Source organism: Contarinia nasturtii, unplaced genomic scaffold (assembly GCF_009176525.2).
Source record: "Contarinia nasturtii isolate CC-2019 unplaced genomic scaffold, AAFC_CNas_1.1 Cnas_scaffold_1182, whole genome shotgun sequence".
NCBI classification, from domain to species: Eukaryota; Metazoa; Arthropoda; class Insecta; order Diptera; family Cecidomyiidae; genus Contarinia; species Contarinia nasturtii.
Window position 1 is genome coordinate 1,216,823 of NW_022198526.1, and position 25,219 is coordinate 1,242,041.

The following is a 25,219-nucleotide window of genomic DNA, read 5'->3' on the forward strand; positions in this document are numbered from 1 at the left end:
CACTTCATGAAAACAACAGAACGTCTATCACTCTCGTGTGAAACGATTTATGTGTGCCGTAGAGTAGAGATCAAACATTGTTTTGCAAAAGCAAAAGAAACGAGAAAAAAAATTAACGAAAATAATAATAAAAAAACACATACACATTAACCGTATAATCCATAAAACTGAGTTTACGATTTAATCGCGCGCTTACAGATTTCTTTATTTGAATTGCGTTTTTTTTTGTTTTGATCGCGTTCGTGTGAAGCTTTCATTTAGAGAATTTACGTGTGTGTCTTTTGAAATTCGATTCAAACAAAACGGCCAATTCGTGAACGCATTCAATTGGACAAAATTCGCTTGAAATATGATGATGAATCAGTGTGTGACAAGCCGCACGCATATTCAAGCACCGACCAAAATATTTGAACAAATGTAAAGGTGACAAACCCATTGACACATTAGTGCAACTGTTATGACCCAATGTGTATGTGTGTGAATATTTCGATAAAGATATTTATTATATAAACGCTTAAAAAGTTGAACAAATTTCAGTTGAACTTGTACAACACAAACAAACGAAAACGAAAGAGACGAAAAATGCATATGTAAAGAATTCAAATAAATTTAACGTGTAAAAATTAACGAGCGAATTAATTGCAGTTTTGACGCATTCAATCAATCTAAAATTCCGTTTTTATAAAAAGGTCATCATTTGCAACGCTAACACGCGCAACAACACACATTTTTGATCGATTACGTAAATGATGAATTTGTTTCTTCCAATTCCATGAACAATACTGTCAACACAGAAATATATAATTAAATCTCGTCGATGTAAATGCGAGAAAAAAGACGCAAAAGAGAAATTAAATTGAGCGCAAATTCAATTGCCATTTCAATAAACAGAGAATCAATCTGAAGTGTAATCACGAGCTCAAAAACGTATTGTGATTGAAAAATCATTGCAGCGAAACGTTTCCCACCGTCTTGCACAATTTAAACAAATTGAACATTGTAAATTTTTGTGTTGAACATTGTAAAGTCGATCAAAATAGAAAATAACTGAACCAAACGACGACAATTGTGGAATAAAATTGCCAGTTTCGTTGGAAATTCGTCAAAATAGCTCCGAAAAATTTATCTCAAATGCATCTGCCAACGGGACCAACGGCAGTTTATCACCACTTGCCCAGTTCACCACCGCAATCCGATTGGAACTCAAACATTACACAAAGCAGTAAATCAACAAACGCCATACTGGATTCACAACAGCAACAGCATTCCACATCGGGAACAACATCGCCACTGGGTTCGGCCACATCATCCCAAGATCTCTGGTGGACCGAACGATTAGTACTTGAAGCCCAGCAAGAATTCCCAAATGAATTAGGTACATTTTTAATATGGTCGCTTCTTGTGCTAAGTTCATCGATTCCCATGTACTACCTACACACTTTAAAACAAAACCACATCCGATTTCAACTCAATTCTTTGAATTTTAATATCATCCTATTTAATTTACACACAATTTTTTTCTCGGAACGAAAAATGTCCCCTGATTTCAATCAAATTTACCATATGTTTTGCTGTGAGAATTTCAAAAAATAAGAAAAGTGAACATTAAATTAAGTCAAATTAAGCAATGGGTAAACAAAAATCTTTTGCAATAACTTATTGTAATGCAGTGTAATGTAATATTCTTGATGTCCATGAAAACTGGACTGTTCCTTTCCTTTTCAATTGAAAATAAATACACATCGACACATCAAGTGTGCACAATATCAATTTCGGCACTTTTTTCCTGTTCACATTATGTACGCTCCTTTTTGTGCCCTTCGAAGGAAAGTGTGCTTCGTCGACTAATGATAATTATTTCAACGAGAACATGCAATGATTTTCTCTGCTTGATTGATATTCGATGAGTAGTTGCATTGCTCAAGTTTCAGACACTTGATATTTATATCCAACGTCATTTTTTCGAACAAAATTTGCATGCTTTTCTCGACGTGATAATTTATTTATTATTTTGTTTTAGTAAACACATATATATATATATTCTTCTTTAAAATTGATTGCAGTTCGTACTGGTAGCCCATATATTTTATGTTCAGCATTACCCCAGCACTGGCGATCGAACAAAACTTTGCCGGTTGCATTCAAAGTGGTCGCATTGAGTGATGTTGGTGATGGTACAATTGTCACAATTCGGGCAGGAAACGACGACAACTGGTGCGGGGAATTACGAAATTGTACGGCCGTCATGAAAAATCAAGTAGCGAAATTCAATGACTTGCGATTCGTTGGTCGTTCTGGAAGAGGTAAGTGAACAAAATAATATTTACTTTTACTGTAAAACAGTTTTTGTCATATTTTTCTGTTTTAATCGGATTTCCTTGGAAAAGATCATTATTTTTCCAAGATCCTATGGGATTCCCAAAACTGTACGTCTTCGTATCAACCACAACTTCCTTAAAATTTTGCGTAGCAACAAAACTCCTCAATGCAGAAGTATTTGCTCCATTTAATTTGAAACTTCAATGGAATTCTGCTCGCAATTATTGCTTAGCAAACTATGCTGTACTCTACTGATTACATTTAACGTTATTTCATTTTGCGCATATGATTTTGCGTAGGGTGAGTTGGATTAGCAGCAAATTATACGTTTAAAGCAGTTGACGTTTTCAAACATTGATACACATATAAATAGAGAGAGAGATCCGTTGCTTCGGAGTCTTTATTAGTAGCAAAATTATGATTTGACTGTCAATGACAGGCCGGCCGAAATCATTTATCATATTTGCATGTCTCCTATCAAATGAAAATGATTCCATGTATTGCTCACACTCTTGCATGACGCAACTCATGCAGCAGACCATGTGCCATCGTCGTCATTATGCATATGAATACATATTTTCAAGGCGATAAACTACGATACATTCAGTTTACAGACTAAAATCTAATCGACACTGTTTCACTGAAACATTATCGATTTTTACACATATTTTTCGATTGATTTTGAATTTAAAAAAAAATGAACAATGAATTTTCGTCTCGATTTAGTCCATTCAATTCAAATTTCAAAATATCGCCAGCAAATGAACTTTTTGATTTTTCACCATTTTTTTCGAAATTTGATTGGAATTCAAATTGGTTTTTCCCCGAAATTGACCAAGTTCAATCAAAACCAAATTATGCAATACTCTTTTTGAAACAAAAACCTTCGCAAACAGTTCTTTAGCAGTTATTTGGCTCGAAAATATAATGTCGACATTTATGACACATGACATGAAAAAAATGTGATGAATTCAAATTAATGGAGCCATCATCAACATCATCGTCAACATAACATTCGAGACGAACGCGAATTGTTTTCAGTTCACACAGCAGGACAATTGCTAACGGATTTTTTTGCGATTGAATCGAAAGTAACGAAAAAAGAAGAGAAAAAAGTATTGCCGGCGATTTTTAATGAAGTAACAATTCTAGCATAAAGTTACTCAAAAAATCTTTGTGTATTCAACTGCGTTCGTTTGCTACTCACCATCAGTTGATCGCAACCGATTGGAAAAAAATCAATGGACAATTTGAATTCGTGAAAATAACTAGTTCAAATGAGCAATTCATTCGCCGGAACCATTTAGCAACAAAAATGCTGTGAGCTGAAAACCACACATACAAACTGCAAAAAACAATTTATTGGTTGTTTGGGCGACGATATCAATGTCACCATTAACTAGGGTATGAGTTCAATGCGAAAGAGAGCGAGAGACTATTATTGTGAATGTTTTTGATGCCGCTAGATCTATATTTATTTGCACTCACGCGCGGTTCAAATACCGTATCATACTACTGGACATTGCACAATTTTTTTTTTCATTTGTATCCGTTCGGCGTTGTTGTTCGTTTCACCAAATATTAGTGGAACATTTTCAACTTCATTATTTATAAAACAGCACATCCGGGGTTGACATTCAAGCCGCACATAATAATGGGCCCCGGAAAAATGTTTGTTGTGAAATATGAATTTCGAGCAAACAACCCTAGATTACTTGAAATATTGAATGAACAAAAAAAAACTCCGCGTACAGATCAAGCTCGGCAGCATGCCTCTTGCCATCGGAAAATTTTCAATTTCACCTCTTTTTTCTCTCTACCTCGATAATCAATGCAATCCCATGAATGAAACAAAAAAAATGCACAGAGAATTACACTGAAAAAGGCATGGAGCTTTGGTACGTGCATTTGATGTGTTTATGATAACGATAATGACTGTATCATTTCCATTCTTGTTTATTTTCATCATCATCGGTGGAAAAAAAGAGCGTCGAATAAAAATAGCATGGAAAAATAACCATTTAATTTGCTATTTATTTTGATCGTTATGGTCGCGCTCACTTGCTCGCATTCGTGTCTCACAATGATTTGCATTTGCTGTGTGACAGCAGTTTCGAATGCATTTCACTCGCAAATCAACGTCATATTTATTGGAGAAAAATATTTCGTTTTTTCCCGTTCATATTGAATAGTAAATATATGTGTTCATGGTTCAACGCCAGCACCATTTTATATGCATATGCCATTGCCAAGAGAAAACCTCAAAATATCACTCCAACTCAATTTATTTATGATGTAAAGATTTTTGTTTGGAACCGCGTTCAATTTACGCTTTTTAAGAGAGTACATTCACCGGTTTAATTGCCATAAATGTTTTATTCGTTTCGATTGCGAATAGAAATGATTGAGACTCAATAAACAATATGAAATATGATGGTTTGCGTTAATAATACCAAAAAGGAGCGGTAATAGTTTGCGCGCGATAAACATACTTTGAATTTCACTCGAAAGTTTTCGATTTCTGAATGAATAACTCATGGATTAAAATGTTCGAAGAAACGACATCAACCGTGGAATTTCAATAACAATGTCGTCGATGTTGGGATATCTTGGTGGAATGAAATATGTCATTGTGGATGAAACGACGATTCAAATCGTACCATGAAAGATTTGGAATTTGAAATAAAAAGGAGAGAAAAAAGCATACACACCAAAAACTTCCTCCTTGTGGCTTTTGCCTGTTGTTTGTTTGCGGTTTTGTGCTCTCTCGCTCTTTCTCTTGTCGTCGCTGTTCACCATATCAAAGCAAACAATCATGAGATACAGATTGCAAGCAAAACTTGACAATATGGGCTGGTGCAACCAATACGAATTCGCATTCCGTAATCAATTCATAATAACTTTTCGGGCCCACAGACTTTCGCCGCCTCATCCATATTTGCATCAGAATAGTACTATAGAATGTACACTTGAACTCTATCCTTCTGTCTCTGTTTATATGTCTGTCTCTTCATTGTTACTCTAATTGATACGTTTGCAATCGCATGCATCGAACAATTAATTGGGATGAACCGTCCCAGTAACAATAAACTTTTTTTTCTTCAACTCTCAGTCATAGTTTTTGATATATTTTCGCCATTTTTTTTCGATTTTATAAAAACGGTTTTTTATTCCCAATTTTTCGATCGGTTCGACAAGCGAACAAAATTTTGATAATGACATGCAATATTGTAACTGTGCTACTTTGTTAACCAAAGTAAATGCTGTACGCTTCACCTTAAAATGTTTTCTTTTTAAATGTTAAGAGCCAATAACTGGCGATTCGTTTCGCATTTGCAACAATTAATTTTTATACACATTTCAAAGTAATATCCGCCCAGAAAGAGTCCATCATTCGAATATGTTACACCATACTATGCGCTTTGCGAATGTAAGAGAAAAAAATGAAGCATCGGATGATCGTAAAAAAAAAAACAACACGACGCGAGAAGCAACGTCGTAAATCACAAATGTACACATTTTAATGTTTATTTTCAATAAAAATTGTGCTTCTTTTTGCGTGCTCTCGCTTCGATTTTGTTGCATTGCCACACGAACATTGATTGTTTAATATGCGTTTATTTTGAATGTGTCGGTCATAAAATCAGTATTGAAATAATAAAAATAATGCAATTTTATTGTTTCAGTTTTGTTCGAAAAACGCAAACAAACTCGCACAAATCGAAAATCGTACACACGCAGAGAGCGAAAGAGAGAGAGAGAGAGAGAGAGAGAGAGAGAGAGAGAGAGACTCAAAGCCTAATTAAAAACCATTCGTCTTATTCGGCCGAAAAAGACAACAATTCAAAGTGTCTTGTCTGCCATTGAACAAATTCGATTCATCGCACCTTTTGCGATGCATAAGTCATTCGATTGATGTACGATTTTGCGGTATATATCATCGGTCTATTATGATCGCTGTGCCAAGTAAATTGTCAACGGTGTTTTACAAACAATAAACCAATCGGACGGAACCGATACACATGTAACATACGACCAAAAACCTTTCGAAACCTTTATCTCACTGTCTCTAGCTGTCGTGATCATCTTGTAATTTTTAGGGCTTAGACATTTTGTCTGCATGCGCGCGCTGTATATAAATATGAAATATTTTGCGGTTAGCGAAAAATAAATGCATCTAGATCACACAGGAAATGATACTCTCTCCTTTTTCCATTCATTTCCATTTGAGTTTCAATTTCATCTTTCGTTTGGTCGATTTTTCGCGTGCTCACACTCTTTCATGACTGAACAATGTGATCTTCGTCTAATGTTACAATCGCTTTTGTCTCTCTCAATCGCTCAATTTTGCCGCTTTTCAACCACACTCCTCTCCTTATAATCGTGCACACCATACAAAAGAGAATATTGATTGGTGCCCATTAAATGAGAGAGAAAAAAATATACACATAACCCAGCACAAGTGTGTGTGTTTATATGCATTTTGTTTGAAGGATTTATTACTGTAAATTTAACACCTAATAATAATAAAAAACGATGAACATTAAAGAAATTACATCGTCGCTTTTTCATCGGGTATATGCTTGGCTTTCGCCAGATGTACATCACCAAATAATACACCGATCTATTAATTAAAAGACATCAGTGAAGAACACGGGCTCTTTGTATCGGGTGTTCCAATATATGGATCATACACGTACAATATCTGAGAAATTATGATTCAATGATTAAAGAAACAAATAATTCAGTCTCTTTCAAATTTTACATTCTATCATTCCAACGTTAATTGCATTCAATTAATTTCCACATTGTACTAATAGAAAGGAAAGACAGATAAAAAAGGGCATCACTCATTTTTGGTTGTAAGTGTTTCTTTACCAAAAGTATGCGATTGTTGTTTTTTTTTTCATAAATGATTCAACCACAAATTCGTGCCGCAGATTACAAATAATAAATGCCATTCGATTTTCTACAGAAAAACTAAAGTTTCATATTTAAAAATCGTTGACCTAGTTCATATACAAATCAAAGGGGAAACATATTTATTCTTGTGAGAATTGTAAAATCATAACGGGAATACAAACTCCTTTTGAAATCATCGAACCGATAAACAAAAAAACCATTTTACATCATCATTGTTTTGCCTTTTTCTCAGAAACAATTCTAATAACATTATTAATCGTAAAAGTAGTAACCTCTTTTCATTTAAATAGACAATAGATTAATGACGCAATAATATAGCCGGTACTTTTCGAATGATGTTCGTCGATTTTTTCCTTCTATAGATTACTTCAAATATTTCATCCACTGAACATTATTATCTATGATTTCTCATTGGAAAATTATAAAAAAAACTCCTGAATACACATTATGAGTTTAATGGGATATTTCGTACGGAATTCTGTCCTTTTGTATGCACCCGTAGAGTACAGCTCGAGTTTTTGACGATTTGAATAAGATAATAAATGAGATTAACTATATTATTACTACCCTTCACTTCTTATAGTCAGTTGCCTATTTAAAATACTACAAATATGTCTGTGAGATTGGTATCGTTGAAGCGGTAAATAATAAGCGTTTTTTTATCATTTATATTGATACTCTGTCCCTGCCTTTCTCTCTCTCTCGGCTTGCTTTCGAGGCACAAGCACAAAGTACAGCATTTGCACGTGAGCGGCATATGTGGTTTTCAGTCGGTTAATTTCTTTTTGAGTAAATAATCATAAGCGGCTTACTAGGATTTTCAATGTATAAAAGATGATTTGCCGCCTTTCATTTTTGCATAAAAACACCAACTTTTGTTTATCGTTTGCATTTGTTTTTTAGTATTTACAAATAACATTAACATTTATCTATTCAAACACGTGGACAAACTTTAGTTTTAAACTAAATCAACAAAGATGAACTTTTCTATTCGCATTTTATGAACATGTAGATATTCTAATAAAGACGTTTGACTTTCAAATGTAAATGTCCCTTTTGAAATGAATACCATTCTACTGCAAATTGAACACTCCCTTGTGATGGATAAATTTTTAACGTTGTTTTTTTTTCGCTTTGCAGGAAAGAGTTTCTCAGTGACTATAACAATATCAACCAGCCCCCCTCAGGTAGCCACATACACGAAAGGTAGGTTTCACCATTGTTTTTAACAAAATATCGTCAATTTTGGTTACATCAATTTTTGAAGCACCAACAACAGAAACTATTCAATCTAATTGTTTTACATTTACAGCTATTAAAGTTACCGTTGACGGACCACGAGAACCACGCTCCAAAACATGTAAGTACTTCTTAAATGTATCCTTTTGGGAAAAAAATCTTCTTTAAAAAAGGTTAAAATAGACTCTTCATATAGTTCAATCAAAAAACATATTGAAGTAATTAAATGTACAGCGACTGCAAAGTACAATCTAGAAGTTTCAAACAAAAATGACAAGCGTTGAGAAATCGGAGAAAGTTGCCACCATATGATTACAGACTTTTGGTGTGCTTACACGGACTGACAAACACATGACAGTTTGAAAACGGGCGTTAGTTCATTTACAGGTTCTTAGCATGACGCCTTACAGCTTACAACGATATACATAGAGAGCTCACTGAAATCAATTAAATAGTTTGCATGCAGTCGAAATCACACAGTCACGCGATGCCGTCCGTGTTACAATGTGATGTAATATACATGGCAATGCCATTCCAATGTAACAAAATGCATCGTTCCTTCGTGTGATATTCTACTCTCGTACATCCATTTTATGCACTTTCAATTTTCCACATTTGAAATCTGTTACTGTTGAATCCTTATGAATTTAATTGCGAAAATTTTACAGTTGCAATTTTATTCAATATCAAATTGTCATCTCCGTATTAGTACATTACAATCCGAGAGAAACCGAGATTATTTTTTTTATCTATTATAGTTTCTCATCGTTTGGTGAGAAATTTAAGAGAAGAGAAACAAATTCATCACACGTGATAAGAGCTCTCGACAGTTCCCATAATCCGTAATGATAATAGTTGAATTTATTATAAATCGTTACATATGTTTTTATTTTCATTGTTATCAAAACAACCACATTGTGGTAGCCCGAACAGAGAGAGAGAAAAAAGAACCTTAAATGTGTCTGATAAGTATACTCAAGTCTTCCGTCACATTTTTCGTCGAGAAAGTCTCGTGACATTTGACATTGTCAAGTACAGTGCTCCATCAAAATGCGAAATGTTTTTGTTTTTGACAAAGTCAACATTGAAAAATGAAATCCAACCGAAAGGAAGTAGCAAAATTTGACAGAAGCAAATCAACAATGATTTTTAATGCCAGAAATACCTTACTGATAAGTACTCGCGTTAATTTATCATGGGAATATTTTTTTCTCTCGTTAATGACTGATAAGGAGCCTGAGAATTTTTTTAAAATTTTATTTCACATAACATGTTTCAACGAGTTGATACATGACGTTTCTTCGAACGATTTTGTGTCGAAAACAAAAATATAAACACAACAATTGTTGTTTATATTTAGATTGTCAAGCAAGTGAAATTATTAAAGCAAACCATATGTTGCAAATTGTAAACGTAATTATTTGCATACGATGTATCGTTTGAGGTCCTTGGTCTCCACTCTAATACGAATGTCCATCATAAATATGTATGATGCTTCAATGTTCATTATAATTACACAGATGCTTGAAGGCGCGTGCGGCACTCATTGCATGCAGAAAACAACATCAACAGTTGGCTTCATTTCTTTTACCCTGTACTTTCAATTTTTAGTAATTTTTGATATACAACGATATTATTGCTCATTCTTTTCACAATCATTTGTTGCAATTCTATACATTATGGTCGATTATTTTTTCGTTCTAAAGTTCATTAAAATGAATACATTCACGTTAATATTAAATCGATTGGTGTGCTTCTGTATTTTGAATTTATTTATATGTAAAGGATTGGTTTTGTGCGCGACTTATCGAATTTGAAATTCCGCCCCCAGATTCTCGTTATGTTACCGTCGTCGTATGCAAATTGTAAACCAATCGATCTGAAGACATTTTTCGCATTGAACCACCCACAGATATTTTATTTATTAATGAGACTCGCACATTTTACTGTTTCCAAAAACATATATAAAAAAATTGGAATTTACTGCGATACCTGTAAGGCACCTTATCGTTACACCGTTTATTTAAATTTGAATCATTGTCGCCAGTATAATCGCCCTTCCATACATATTTACATTTTAATCTGATATCAATTGGCGACATGGGTTTTTCGTTTCGGAATCAAAAAAAAGAGACAAAAAAATGTCTCAGCACGAAATTGACCAGTTAATTTTTTATATTTATAAAAATATTGGCAAGCAAAAGCCACTTTGTTCACAACGTGGTTAAAAATTTAATTTATTGAACCGGAAACGCTGGAATTTTGACATCGAAAATTTGTGGCTGATTATTCATTTAACAACATCAACGAAACATGAATAATCGACGAATCACACAACAAAAACATTATGTTTCGATGTGAACTGGTTTTCATGAGTATGTATCATTACAACAGGATAAAATTACCAGTAAAATTCAGTGAATGCATGCGGATTTTTCATTTAAATTAATAGAACGCAAAATGATTCACAATGTAAAATGTTAATGATGGGGTTGAATGAGAAATCCAATCTGTGGCGCAACGGGAACGAGTTTGTATGTGTGTTACGCATAATCTTCAATATATGATTCACATAGTTCGCCATTCGAATGACAATGACAACATTCAATGATTTCATCTAATTAACTACTCATCATCGCATGCGAATGAAATGGATGAAGAGGCGATCGAGTCTTTTATTAAAATCAAGTGGGTGTCACGTGAACTTTGATTTGGCGCATTTTAACAGAAAAATATGAAATGATTCCTTTGTTGATTTCCGTTTCTCGGATCGATTTTCTGAATAATGAATTTTACGAACGACAGAGATTTGGAGCCATTACAACTGAAACTAGTATCCGATTCCAATGTCCAATACCTGGACAAATGCATGTATTTTATGCAATTGAAAATGCATTTCCGTAAAAGTAAAATTTGTTGCGATTGAGAGTGACTAGAAGGTTGATAAATGTGAATCACAAAGAGAAATTGCATTGACCGGATGTCGGTGTCGGATGAGTTTTCTGATGATTTTGACATATAGCACTACAATAATGCATGTAAAATGTATGAAACCGGTTGCATATGAGAACGAATGTGGGAGACACAACATTTAACGTCCGATATTGCAACATTTCTCGCCAACCAAAAACGATGACTTGTTCATTTGACATATGCTAATGTCTGCATTACCAAAAACACAACACTATACCTTTCTCTCTGCTCTGGCCGTTCGTTTCAGTTGGTGTCTGTGTGTGTCATTGGGGCCATTACAATGCGTATTGTGTCATTGGGAAAAAAGACACTCAGACACAGCAATGTTATCATTAACCATACCGCTTGCACTAAATTACTTGCATAGTTGAATTGCTACGAAATCGAATCGCCAAAAATCACAATGTTTTTAATCATTATCTCGAATATCATGTGCAACATGACAAATCAAATGAAAAAGACTCCATTTTTCGCCCTCAAATTCATCTCGCCCCCGTCAACTCTTGATGTTATACGCACAGCAATGCACACACAGTACATGCACGATGCAAAATTTGATGCATTTCGGTGAGTTCGAAACACGTGCATTTCAAATCGCATAGTTTTTCGCTTCGATTCCTGAAACTGTTAAAATCCGGTGATTGTACCATCCTTTTGGCACGAAAAATAGACGATACAGAAACTATACAGTATTCCTTGGCTCTTTCACATAAATTCACATATTAAATGAATCGTTCATGGATTTGATTCAGTGTACATGTTCAAATGGCCATTTTATATTTCAATTTCGAAAAACGTTAGCATCGCTATGCGTATCGTGCGCTCACCAATAGGCACAAGATGAATGTGATTGCAAATGCAAGGATTCCGATGTGAATGTAAAATATGCATTAAATTATAATGTATCGTTGTTGCCGACGCATTTGTATGCTGTTGGAAAAACCATCATACACTGTTCTCGCACAAAAACGGCTCTCTCTCTCTCTCTCATTTACAAGATAATTTGAAGGTGTTATTGGAAATTTTCTGAATCAACCAGCAACAAAACAATATTGCCGCAATTATGGTTGGCTTTTTGATTTGGAACAGAAACATTCGCACACACAATAAACATTTTGTAACGAGATGCGGCTTCAACTCTTTTTCGGTCACAAAATTCCGAATGAGAGTAATAATCTCGAACAATTTTGTAATATAGAACACGGAAAAAAAGGGTAATTCGTCACCTGTGTACAATGTACATAGAACGACAACAGCGACGACGATGAAATAGTTTCCTCATTCGATTTGATTTTAGCCATGGGCTATTTTGGTTTTGTGCGTATGTCAATGTTTAGAATGGGTCAGATGAAATTCTTTGCGTTTGGTGTGAATTCGAATGGGTTCCAAATGACCGCAAAAACATGAGTGAAAATACGGAATCTCATCTCATGAACAAGGCTATAGCATAATCATTTCCTGTCCGGATAATGAGTTAATTCCGTCTGCATAAATGCGTCTATAACATGATTCAGTGCTCTTTCACCTCTCACACCACAACATCTCTTGTTCGCCATCCTCTTTCCATTGATTAGAAAATTTTCAAAACCAAAAATTCATTACAGTGGTTTGGACATTTCAAATTGTCCACCAATCTCGTTTCTATATTCATGTTACAAATGCACATTTATTTAGCTAACCAATTTTTTTCCTCTCTTTCGTCCGCATAATTCGGTCTGTATATTAAACATCACACACATATGCAGGGATACATAGTTATTAGCCAGCGGTAGGTTTTGTTGGCCATAATTACGATAAAATCATTTACTACATTCACAATGTACATTTTTGACAATAAAAAAAGCATCTATACATCGAAACTAACCGCATTGAAAAATGATAACAAAATGTTTAAGCCAACAATCGAAATGAAAAATCTATACGTGTATATTTCACTCGGCATTTATTAATCTAATCTATATTATTTTTTGAAGCCGCAAATTGACTGCAAATTCATTAAACGTTTCCGTTTTGACTTGAGGTTTTTTAAATTTTTCATTAAAAACAAAAAGAAAATAACAGCACCGTTTTTAACCACACACTCACATTTGTATCGATTTCATAATCAGGTTCGAATAACACGCATCCGTTCCGTGCGCTCGGAATTGGTCAACGACCATTTTTGGATTCATCATTTAACAGCCATTTACGCGATTTAGAATTTGTCCGAAGGAAAGCGCCATCCATTACATCCATTCCCGTTTCCAATTCAAATACAGCTGTTCATTCAACAACAAATGGTCTAATCGCCTCCGATTGCCAGGGATACAAACCGAATGCTCCACAAATTCAAGGTAAGCAACACATATTTTTACGTGAAATATTTAAATTAAAATACCATCGAGTCTATTTGAAAGCGATGATTTATGACTCCATAGACATCAAACATGTTACACAAAATTTATAAGATTTCTAGTCATTCGTGACATGCTTCGACATTATATTTAATTATGAATATGTAAAATTCCTAATCAACTCTTCGCTGAATCTCATTTATTATCCGTCTCAGTCGAGTGTTTTTAAGTCATTCGCTGGCTCAGCTGTGTACAGAAGAGGCAGCGACAGCATGCGTGCCGTCAAAAGTATGTCAAAGCAAAAATGAGCTCGTACCTTTCAATGAATTGACATTCAATGAATGTTGCTCCAAATTAAGATAGAACCGAAATCAAAGGGGTGAAACATTTTTCATAAATATCATACGAAATTACTCTCGTAACACATAGTTTCATTAATTATCTTCTTGATCAAAATTGATTATAACTTTTGGCTGGAAAATCTGCAAATGATTATGGATGGCATACATTTTAATAAAGAGACGGAAAAAATTGACGTAATTTTCAAAGAAAATTCACAGCATAACTAGCAACATGATTTTCGACTGTTTAAAAAGTCGTATTCAGTCGTGTTTGTTGCGTTGATTTGTGACTTCCTGTTGTTTCATGCAATAGAAATTATGCAAAACATCGCATTTTGTTTGAAGTTCTATGAGTTTTATTACTTTGTAGATGAATTGATTCATTGTAACCGTATCCAATCCTGTTCGCACTTTTTCCATTCCGTTGTTTGTGCGTTGAATAGATTGAGATATGTTGCAAGCATATTCATGCTTTTGGCAGAAGAAAAACAATTATGAATTGTTTAATGGAACAAAGCCAACGAGTGAACGAAGAACGTTTGTCATATTTATGTTGCGTGTAAATATCTTTATGCGGTTTTAGACTTAAGTGTAACCGTTATGCTCAAGATTCTGCATCGAATGCATTTTTTACAAGAAAAAAAAAAATAGAATTCGCCATGTTGTGAATGAAATGGATATATGATTTTAGAGAGATCTGGCATTATCATTTTTTTGCGGCAAAATCGACATATCTCGATGACAGTTATTGATTTACATGAGGTCTATTCACTCTCTTGTATCACAACCAGCCCATTGTGAATGGATGCTATTTTTTGCAGCCGTTATTCTGATGTGTACTTCATTAAAAAAACGGCTGAAGTTCATTAAAACGAACTCAGCGTGCATTAAATTGATTTAAAGAAAGAGAAAAAAAACACTCTAGATCAAATTCCAATTCGTACGTGCTCTCAATCTTCGAACCAATTGTTCTCGCCAGACGATGATGCACAATCTCTATGCATGCAAATGAATGGCGATGATTAAATTCAATATAAAAAAATATGCAACACGTAATGTGTTAGCATCTCGAGGTGCAATCGATACTTGATAATGATAATTCCCATTGGTATGCAATGTAAAAGAAGAATTGTCTGTTTTTACTCTGCCATTTCAATCAACCAGACTCGGCCCGACAAAATAGCGAAACGTTCGATATTATTTTACAAAGATTTTTTAGCCGAAGCAGCGCTCAATTTCGCCTTTTTTATTCAATCGCAAAAGATTTCAATTTGAATTTTACGCTTGATTTGATTTGCTTCTGCACATTTCATTCTAACACAATTTTTTTTTTTCATGTGAGAAAGTTGCAAGTTGAGACATTTCTTTCTGCGACGAAGAACTGTTAGTTTGTTTGATGGAAATCTTGATAACACATTTATTAGTATAAAAAACATCGAAATTATCTGATAAAATGTTTTGGCCGAGGTCATGTATTCCAGAAAGTTCATTCGTTCAAGGGTCGTCCAAATTGAACTTGGCGAAAATGTATGCGCACGTTCATCACTTACATGTATATTGATTTTGTTTTTATGAATGAAATGTATAGCAAGAAACGAAATTGATTTTCTTCCCGTAAATTATGACTGATCCGATATCGATCCAATTACAAGCAAATTTGTAAGCGCGTACGACTGTACGTGCTAATTTCAATCAAAAGTAAGCGAAAATATTTCTTTTGTACGTCTGTTTCGCATGTCCATCCAGACGGTCGATGGTGTCGAGAATGTTGATTTGCAGTGGCTCGAAGCGATTTTTCTTCAGGCTACTTACACGTGTCCAAAGAGAGATCATACGAAAAAAAATATGCGAATGTAAATCATCAATTGGAACCAATCAAAAAGTGGCAATAATGTATGTATAACGTTCAGTTCAACAGTTGCTGCTTGTTATTGAATGTGAGCAAATCGTTTTACACTCGTGTAATTTTGCATTTTTTTTCGTTTCACATTCAGTATTACTTCTGCTTAAAATTGACTGAGTTGCTGGTTTTAGTTGATTTACTTTGTTTTTCGAAAGAAAAACGCATTTACACCGAAATTGACACTACAATTTCTTACGTTACAATGGGAGTTTTGAAAATTTTCTCACTTCCCAAATTCATCGAATTTCGTGATGACGCCGATGGAAAATTGCGCCTTCTGTATATACATAATGTATTACATTGTTTACGCAATCACATCACCATCAAATAATCAATGAGATTGTTAACGACCGAAAAAAAAATGTTATTCGACTTTTGCACCGTCTATTCTCCTTTAAATCAAATGTAAAAGGTTTTTTTTTTGCCACATCAACCACTTTGGATACGAATCGAAAAAGTTCCCTTTCGCTTGGCTTAGGTCATACAACCGGATTTATTTGCGTAGAAGTTTTGTGCGCGCGACACAACCAAAAAAGAAATTAGTCATTGTCGAATTATATATCGTTAAAGTTGCGATAAATAATCACTTGCATTGATAAAAGTGCTGTAAATTGACAAAGCCAACACTTAAAAAGCCTTTAAACAAATCGATTGTAAGACAATAAAATTGATGAAATCACAGCTTCGATGCTATTGATCTCAGTTTTAATTCAAATCCAATCAATTTTAATCGAGCAATAATAACACATTCCGTATTGTACTAATTAGCGTTAATTGCATGCCATTCATCCAGAGAAAATCTCCCCGTATTTTTTGTTTACAATTTATTACTCAAAATAATCTTCAGACACTCGTGCAAAGAAAACAAAAATATTTTCTGAAGACGCGTGAGAATTCCCAGTCGTTAATTTTATTTTGGTATGATGAAGAAATTTGCGTGTCGAAAAATACACAGAACGAAAAGAAAAAACTGCACAACTATTACTTTCAAAAGCGTGAAATGCATTTGAGTGAAAATACGGATTTCTCTCCTTGCACCGATGTCCCTTTTGAAGATTGGAATTTTCGAATGCATAGACAAGAATTTGTACCTGTAAATTTTCGCACCTTCACCAAAATGCTGGTGACCCACTTCAAAATGCAATCATCTGTTTTAATAATATTTTGACACTTGAGTCAATTTCATCCATCAAATTCAATTGATATTAGACAGTTAGAATTCGGATCCTTTTCATGATTGTACGCAGTGCGTTGTATGTGTGTGCGTGTGTGTGTGTGTACAAGAGGCAATATGTTCAATAGCTGTTGTTATTGTTTGAAAAGAAATGCGATTGATGCCTTTCATATTCAGCCTATAATTATGTTGAAAATTAACCGAGCCTATTATATATTGAATATACGGTAGATAACACAGTGGCCGCGTGTTGTATGGCTTTGTTAGTTAATTTTACAAGGAAAGAAAATCATCCAAACGAAACGTAACTGAAACAAAAACACATACACACATTTTCGGGAATTTTTTCGGAGTTAAAAAGGCACGAACATATTTATTGAAGCCCATAATCACCTTTTCGGTGTTGTATTCAGCGTCAATGCTTACAATGTAGTTTTGCTCGAGAAAAAAAATGTTCAGCTTTCGAATATCGACAATATCGGTAAATGAATATGAGAAAGATTCCTCAATTTCTCTCAATTATAGTATGTTTTGTGTTGTGCGCCTATTTGCTTTCGAAATTTTGAGACAAAGAGAGAAGGTGAATGAGAGAGAGAGCCCAAATCGGCAGACTTTTCTTCCTTCAAACCAATCAATTATGTATTCAACTTCACATGTATATATGCGATTTCACAGAGCGCACCGAAAAAAATATGTATTATCGAGAGCCGATGAACTCTTTTTGAACAATTGTGTAATTATATCTATTGTTATGGCCTATGCACAGCGTGTTGCATTCTTGTGCATTTTGCATGCCTTCACATTTCATGCGCCTCTTCTTTTCTATCTGCTTCATCCTTTTTTCGTGTGTGCATATGGTTGAGTTTTTCGCTATCGGCATCGGATTCGTGTGCGCTAACCACTTCAGGTCATTTTCCGAAAAAAAAAAAAATAACATAAGAAACGCACAGTTGCATTGCCCAATTTATCGTCACTATAATTTCTCTTGTTGATTTTTCACAGGAGGAATATTATTATTATTCATCGGTTTTTCAACTTCCCCGATTGCAGAATAATATTTTTTTTTTTGTTTCTGTTGGTTACATTCCAAATTTTTCGAACGTACGGTTTATTGACGGGAAAATATTTATCTCTTGTTCTTTTTTTTTTGGTAATCGAAGGCCAAATTGCGGTGGTATTGTTCCGTTAGTGTGCGGTTAATGGCATATGTTATTTGTCTTGAAATCTAACAGAATCGAAACGAAAACAGGAAAAATTACTCCATGAAATCCGTTATTTTTTATAAACATCAGGTCAAACATCCGAGACCCAATTGACATGCACTAATTAATTTGAGTTACAATTGCCGCCAATAATTATTTATCCTTTGACATCGTGCCCAGCCTCATCACATTTGATTCGGAGGTGGAGCCGGGGGTGGCACTTTATTCGATATGGCAATATGATAGTTTCGGTAAAGAAATTGATCAATTTGGTTGAAAAAAATTGTGTTTTTAGATGTACTCATTGTTTTGATGATGATTCCTTTGCTTCAACGAGCAAATTTTCTTGTGTGGTCTTAAAATATTTAAATAGAACTATTTTATCTAAATATACGAATTTTCAAAACAAAAAAGGAAGTCCACTTTCCTATTTATTTCCATTTGGTTAAGAATTAGTAGAAAAAAATCTCTAGAAACGTCTCCAATGACTTGAAAGAGAAAGAACCACTCAACGAATGATCAATTACAAAGAAAAATTACTAATGCATTTGTAATTATAGTGTAGCTGAAAAGAAGCTAATCGTTTCAATTTACGCTGCAATATTTCATCTCGAAATTGTTCAATTTTCTATCAAAATTTAGACATTTTGATGTCGAGCAGGAGCATCATTAGTAGCAAATAATTTTCAAATGAATCGTCATCAATCATTCGTTCAATGATTGTTCTCATCATCGTCGTCATCTTCAAATGGTCAGCGACAAAGTCAAATTAAAACAAATCTATTCATTTCCTGTGATTCTTGTATTTAATGTGGCCACTTTCAATTCCACTAAATATATATATTTTGTTTGCTCAAATTCTTAAAAACTTAAACTGGAATGATATTTTATTGCGAAAAATAACAAGAAACGAAGTGAATTTTATCTGTCCCGAGAACGCCGATCGAAAAGTGATCAGCGTTTTTATGATAGTTTCGAGATATTCGAAGAAGTCGAAATTTTAAGCGAAACCAAAAGTGAAACAAAGCGCGAAATGTGAATTCTCTTGAAATGATGATCGAAAATAAACTTCTTCACCAGGTAAAAATGCACACATGAACAAAAAATAAAATATAAGTCCTGAGAATTTGAATACGGATATAAATTTGATGCTGCCGCAGCAAAAGAAGGTTCACAAAAAGAAAATCAAAACTTCAAATTGCAACTAGATGCAGTATCAAAAACAAAAATGCAAACAGTTTTATGTAGAACAAATGGTCCCTTTAAATAACCTCACAGTGACACTGAAAAATGCGGTGATGGTGCTTGTGTTTTGGTGTGTGTGAATTCGGTTAGCCACAACAATCTTCCCATATATGCAAACACACTGTTGCTCGAATTCAGAAGCTTGCTAAATTTTCTCGTGTTCGGTGCGCCCCATGTTTTGGATTGAGTTTTTACATTTTGTTAGATTGTATATAAGAAAATTACTACCGCACAAAAACCAAAAACCCTCACGCCAAACGAAACCAAAAGTCGTGGCCGAATAACACACAAAGTCATCGTCGTCGCCGGGAGACCGAAAAACCGAAAATATCACACTTTAATTTAAGTTAATATTGTCAGTTTACATAAATTGCGGTTTATCCGATCGACAAATTGACCATTGGCTGTTGTTTTACGAGTGAAAACAAGAGCGAAATATGAGCAAAAGATAACAAATGATGATGCTAATCGATTTTTTTATACTCTTTCTCTTTTACACGCTGTGTGTCCGATTTCTGCATCTTCTGGTGGTCGTTTTTCTGCATTCGGTGCGTACAATCCTCAGTTGCATAATGACATTTACATGGGTCGAAGCTGCGTCTATGTCGGTTGCCGACGCCGCTATCATTGCCTCTACCTTTTTGAACGCACCGACACAAACTTGATTGATTTCAATTCATTTATCATCTCTCATTGCTTTATATAGACCATTCGTATGGAATAAACACACTGCATCGAAATCAACAACAATAATATTTCGTGATATATTCAACGAGTTGAAGAATTTCCGGTAGTGACCGTATACACATACACACATCACAGTCTCTGTTTGTGTCTTCATCATATCTTTCGTCATATTCTTTGTGGCGACATACAAAAAAATTAAATAAAAACATAGCGAAAAAACCAAATGGATGATGGTTCGCTGAAATTATTTATATAAATGTAGCGCCATGCGTTTAAAGCGACGGAGAAACCAAAATACAATTCTCTTCTTTTCGCCAGAACAATTGAACCGATGTTAGAATGAAATAGTGGGACAATTCGCAAATTAAAATTTATTCAAATGAAGCAAAACATGAAAATAAAATTTCGATTCTAATATTATGTCTCACAATAACATTGTGAGAAACGGTGGATATTTTTGTGTTTTTTTTTTAAAACACCATCATATAAAACCTGTTTGCGAGTCATCGTATACATTTTTTTTGTTATCATATTGAAACAGCTGGACAGACGAAAGACTCGTTCATTCATGAATTTGAAAGGCGCGTAAATTAGTGACATATCTTTTCGAAGATAGGCGAATTTTTGCTCTCTGAATCAAGTATCACTCATTGGTAAAACTCATCATTTTTTATTGAATCAATTACGAATTCTCGGTATTGGTCACTTTATTCGTTGAACAAGAAAAATCAGGTTATTTATTGATAAGAAATTCATTCACTATGTTCAACGACTTTTCAATTTTACTTTAACCAAATATGGAAAAAGATACCTCATTCATTTCATCCACATGCCGCGAAAATTTCAATGAATAATTTAAAGGGTAATTTATAATATTGAGCATATGATAACTTAATTTTTAATAATTCAGACCGAGCTGCAATTGAAATAGTATACAAATTGGCGGTAAATTATTGTGCCGTGTATTTAGCTAATCGTCAATTTAAAACTGTGTCGTTGTTCAATCAACTACATATTGGGGGGTGAATAAAATAGCAAATATATGAGAATTACCATGTGGCATAAAATTTATATTGCTCAATTACCGATTGATTTTATGCTTGTGAAGTCCTAATTGCATCGGTTCATTTGTTAGATGCGGACACTTACTCATCCACTTCAGTTCATTTTGCAAACAATGGCCATTGTTCGTGCACATAAAACTACTCCACAAATAAAAGAGACATTGAACGTGATGTAAACAGTGCGCTGACACCAAATTACCTTGGATTCCACTAAAATTCGATCCGTAACAGTTTTGGATCAAAGCGCCGTCGTTGATTTAATTTTGTGTATAATAAGACACCATTTTTTTCGGTTTGACGTTTTGAATGTTAAACAAGTTTGAGAAATTAAAAAATCAATCGTATAGGGAAAAGAAACAACAAAAAACCCATGGATGGATGAGTCACACTGGTTCCAAAATTTGATTGGTCACATTCACACACGTAGGCTAATGATAGAAATCTTAAGTGTGGCATTTGGTGCAATACTGGATTTAAACATTGATAAACATTTGAATTTTTGGCGTTTGGACAAATGACTCCAATATTGCATTATCTCCCTTTCTCAGAAAAATAAAACCATATTGGTCAAGGTTATTATGTCTTTGACACTGTAAGCTTAAAATCTAATTGCATTTATACCTCAATCCAATATTGATTAAATTTATTATTGACGATGAAAGAGAGTGAGCGGAAAAAAAATCTAATTAATTCTAATCCCAATTAGGTTTTTTTTTTATTGAATCGAATCATTTGTGTGTATTGTTGCTCATTATCATCACATTGTTTTTATATACTATGTTTGTTTGTTTGTTTTTTTTTTTTAAATTCCCAATGAATTTTATTACTGGTTTTTGTGCACAACATTTTCTATGCAAGCCATTTTCTTGTTCCCGTCCGTTTGCTTGAGTTTTAACACCAATATTAATTTTCATGGCAATAAATCTGTGAAGCGTTAATAATTATGAGCAGAAAATTTGATATGTCACTAAGAGGCACAAGCGACATTAACGACGGAGATAGAGTAGCAAACGGCGTGCAACACAGAGTAATAAATGCTAAAGTTATTGAATTTTTTTCTCTCTATCTCTCTCTTTCTCTCGATAACAATAACAATAGTAGGTCCAGAGAGTAAGTGAAAAAAAGCTTGAATGTTTTCGACATTGTATGTTGCAGCTGTATACAGCTTATGTTACTCTTTGCCCATTTCAATGGAATATTTTTTCTTAGCTAATTGAATTTGTTCACTATCACATTGTATATACTTATACATTTTTTGTGCGTATGCATATCGGATTCACTGTGCAACTGATTTCTTTGTTGAGCCCATCATCGACGCGTAATTAAAAAAAAAAACAAATATGTTCAGTCTTCTTTCCTGTGTGCACGGCCAAGAACTATCATTCGATGGCGTGCAGTTCCTCCATTGCACTTTAAATATATACATATATCGATTACAAGCATCGATTCGGAAAATGCGGAGTGCGTTTTCATCACAGAAAAAAAGCCATATGAATTCAAATCTGGAAAAAAGTTATTCATTGTGAAATCGATGCACAGAAAAATGATCATGTTCTTCATCGCTTGTTCGATTTTACGGCCAATACAGCGGCAATATTAAGTGTCAATCTCGAACAAGCAAACGAATGAACGAAAAAAATATGAATCAATCTCACATTTAATGCTACAGTTATTCATGTATGAAATGATATATCTTCGTTTGCGATACAAAAACTCATACATTTCAGCATAGATTTATGTCTTTTTCTAACGTCATCAATTGTCGACTTTTGATGAATGTTTCATGCCTCATCGCGGCATTGATCAATTGAATTTGATTCAATTTTGCGGATTTTTGTGTTTTCTCAGGCAAAAAAAAAAAATCATTGACTTAGTTTAGTGGTCAAATGATTCGTGGGGAATCAAATGACACGATGTTGAAAATTGAATCGCAATCGATTTCGAAAGAATCGCTAGATTTTTTTCCAACCTGATCAGACATTAAAATGAATTACTAAAAAATGCATTTATCACTTGATTACAGAGAATAATTTAATGGGCGCAGCTGAATGGATAGGTTATACAAATCCGAACTACACAACGTATCCTACAAACGCAGCATTGCCACAGCCGGCAACAACTACCGCATCAACATATGGTGGCTATGAGTCAAGCAACGGAATGACCGATCATCACTCGAATTTCCATATTCCAACAGGTATTTTCCACCTTTCAACAAAATCAATGGTTTTTCAAATCGAGTTCAATTAATTCACGATAAAATATTGCTGTAATCGAAGAAAGAAATGAACAATTCCAAAGATAATGTTTTATTGTTAATTTTTCAGTTATTTCAGAGATGCAAACGTTCTACTCTCCTGACTATCATTCATCGAATCATTTAACGCCAGTTGTGAATTCATCATCGTTGATTCCATCGTCGGGCAATAGTCCGACCAATACAATTTCAAATAATTCCGGTTGTTTGACCAAATTCAATGACATCGATGCCTTAAATTCGAGCTATCCATCGTATAACAATTGGTCAAATGGCTACAATAATTATCAGTATGCAGCTCCAGCCGGTACTACGGCAGCAACCATTCAAACACCAACCCAAACCCAATATCCACCAGCACCACAAGTTCCACATGCAGCACCAGCAATGCTCATCTATCCACAAGTTTATTCGACGGTAAATCAAAATCAAATTCATCTGCATTTACACGGCACCGATAAAATCGAACAGTACTTAAATACAAATGAAAATGGCTTGAGCCTGAGCTCAGTTCGCAATGCAAACACCGAAATCGGTTTGAGCGGTGGCAATGCAGAAAATCAAAATGTGATAATGGAGAATGATGAAACCGATGCACATCATCATCGAAACGAACACGAAACAGCCAATCGAGATGAGGAAGTCGGTGACCCAAGCAGTGTATGGAGACCATACTAAATAGCATTTATAACGTTGAGGAAGAAACACTGAACAGTAGTGAGTGTTGTGAGTTAATTCAAACATATTAATGTTCATATTTAGACAAAGAATAAAACGAGCAAACAAAATAGATGCGGCAACAAATCGATTGATTACGAAAACTTCTCAATTTCATTTCTCTATTATTATTATTTTTAGCTAAGGTTATTCTCAATCAAATAAAAAAGAAACAAAAGATTAGAAATACGACATCATAAAATTAAAAAACGAAATAAAAATCTAAGCCGAACACAATTGAAATAAATATGAAATAAGGATTTAAGACTTGCAAAGCTATTTAAATTATCAACACAGTTGTTTGTACGTTTAAGTTTGAACACAAAATTATTTTTTTTTATTTCATTACTATTATTGTCTCATTCATTTGCATATTGTTTAAGAAATGAAACGATCAAAAAATTATACACATTAATGTAGTTAATACTTGAAATATAAAGTTTAATTTATCACACATTCCCGACGATGATAGCTCCTTTTTTTGTATACACATCTCGCTTACACCCATGTAAATACTGATTTCAATAAACTTTTCGTCTTTTGTGTAACTTAATGACCAGTAGTTTTATTTCAAGCATTTATTTAAAGTGTATTTTTGGGCTTTAATGCGCATTCCTTTGGTAAGCTTTATAGCTTCTTGCTATTTTATTTGAAAAAAAAAACTGCATAAAAACTATTTTAGAAAAGGCGAGGCATTCGCAAAGCAGTAGAAAGAGAGCAATAAACGGAGGAGAAAATTCAATGGTAACAATAGAATTTCAAATAATTGGTAACCACAATCATATTTTATGACACACTGTCCGGGCTGTTCGGATACTTGTTTCCTACATTCCACACCAAAG

The 25,219-nt window shown here is 34.1% G+C and overlaps 1 protein-coding gene across 1 annotated transcript; it reads left to right on the plus strand.

Annotated features, from left to right (window-relative positions):
• LOC116344766 (protein lozenge) lies at window positions 1-24,875 on the plus strand. Its single transcript, XM_031773501.1, has 7 exons — window positions 1-1,375; window positions 2,064-2,303; window positions 8,383-8,448; window positions 8,555-8,602; window positions 13,563-13,787; window positions 23,427-23,600; window positions 23,731-24,875. Exons 1-7 carry the CDS (start codon window positions 1,132-1,134, stop codon window positions 24,336-24,338), a joined length of 1,605 nt encoding a protein of 534 aa, XP_031629361.1. The 5' UTR covers window positions 1-1,131; the 3' UTR covers window positions 24,339-24,875.
• The last annotated feature ends 344 nt before the right edge of the window (window positions 24,876-25,219 follow it).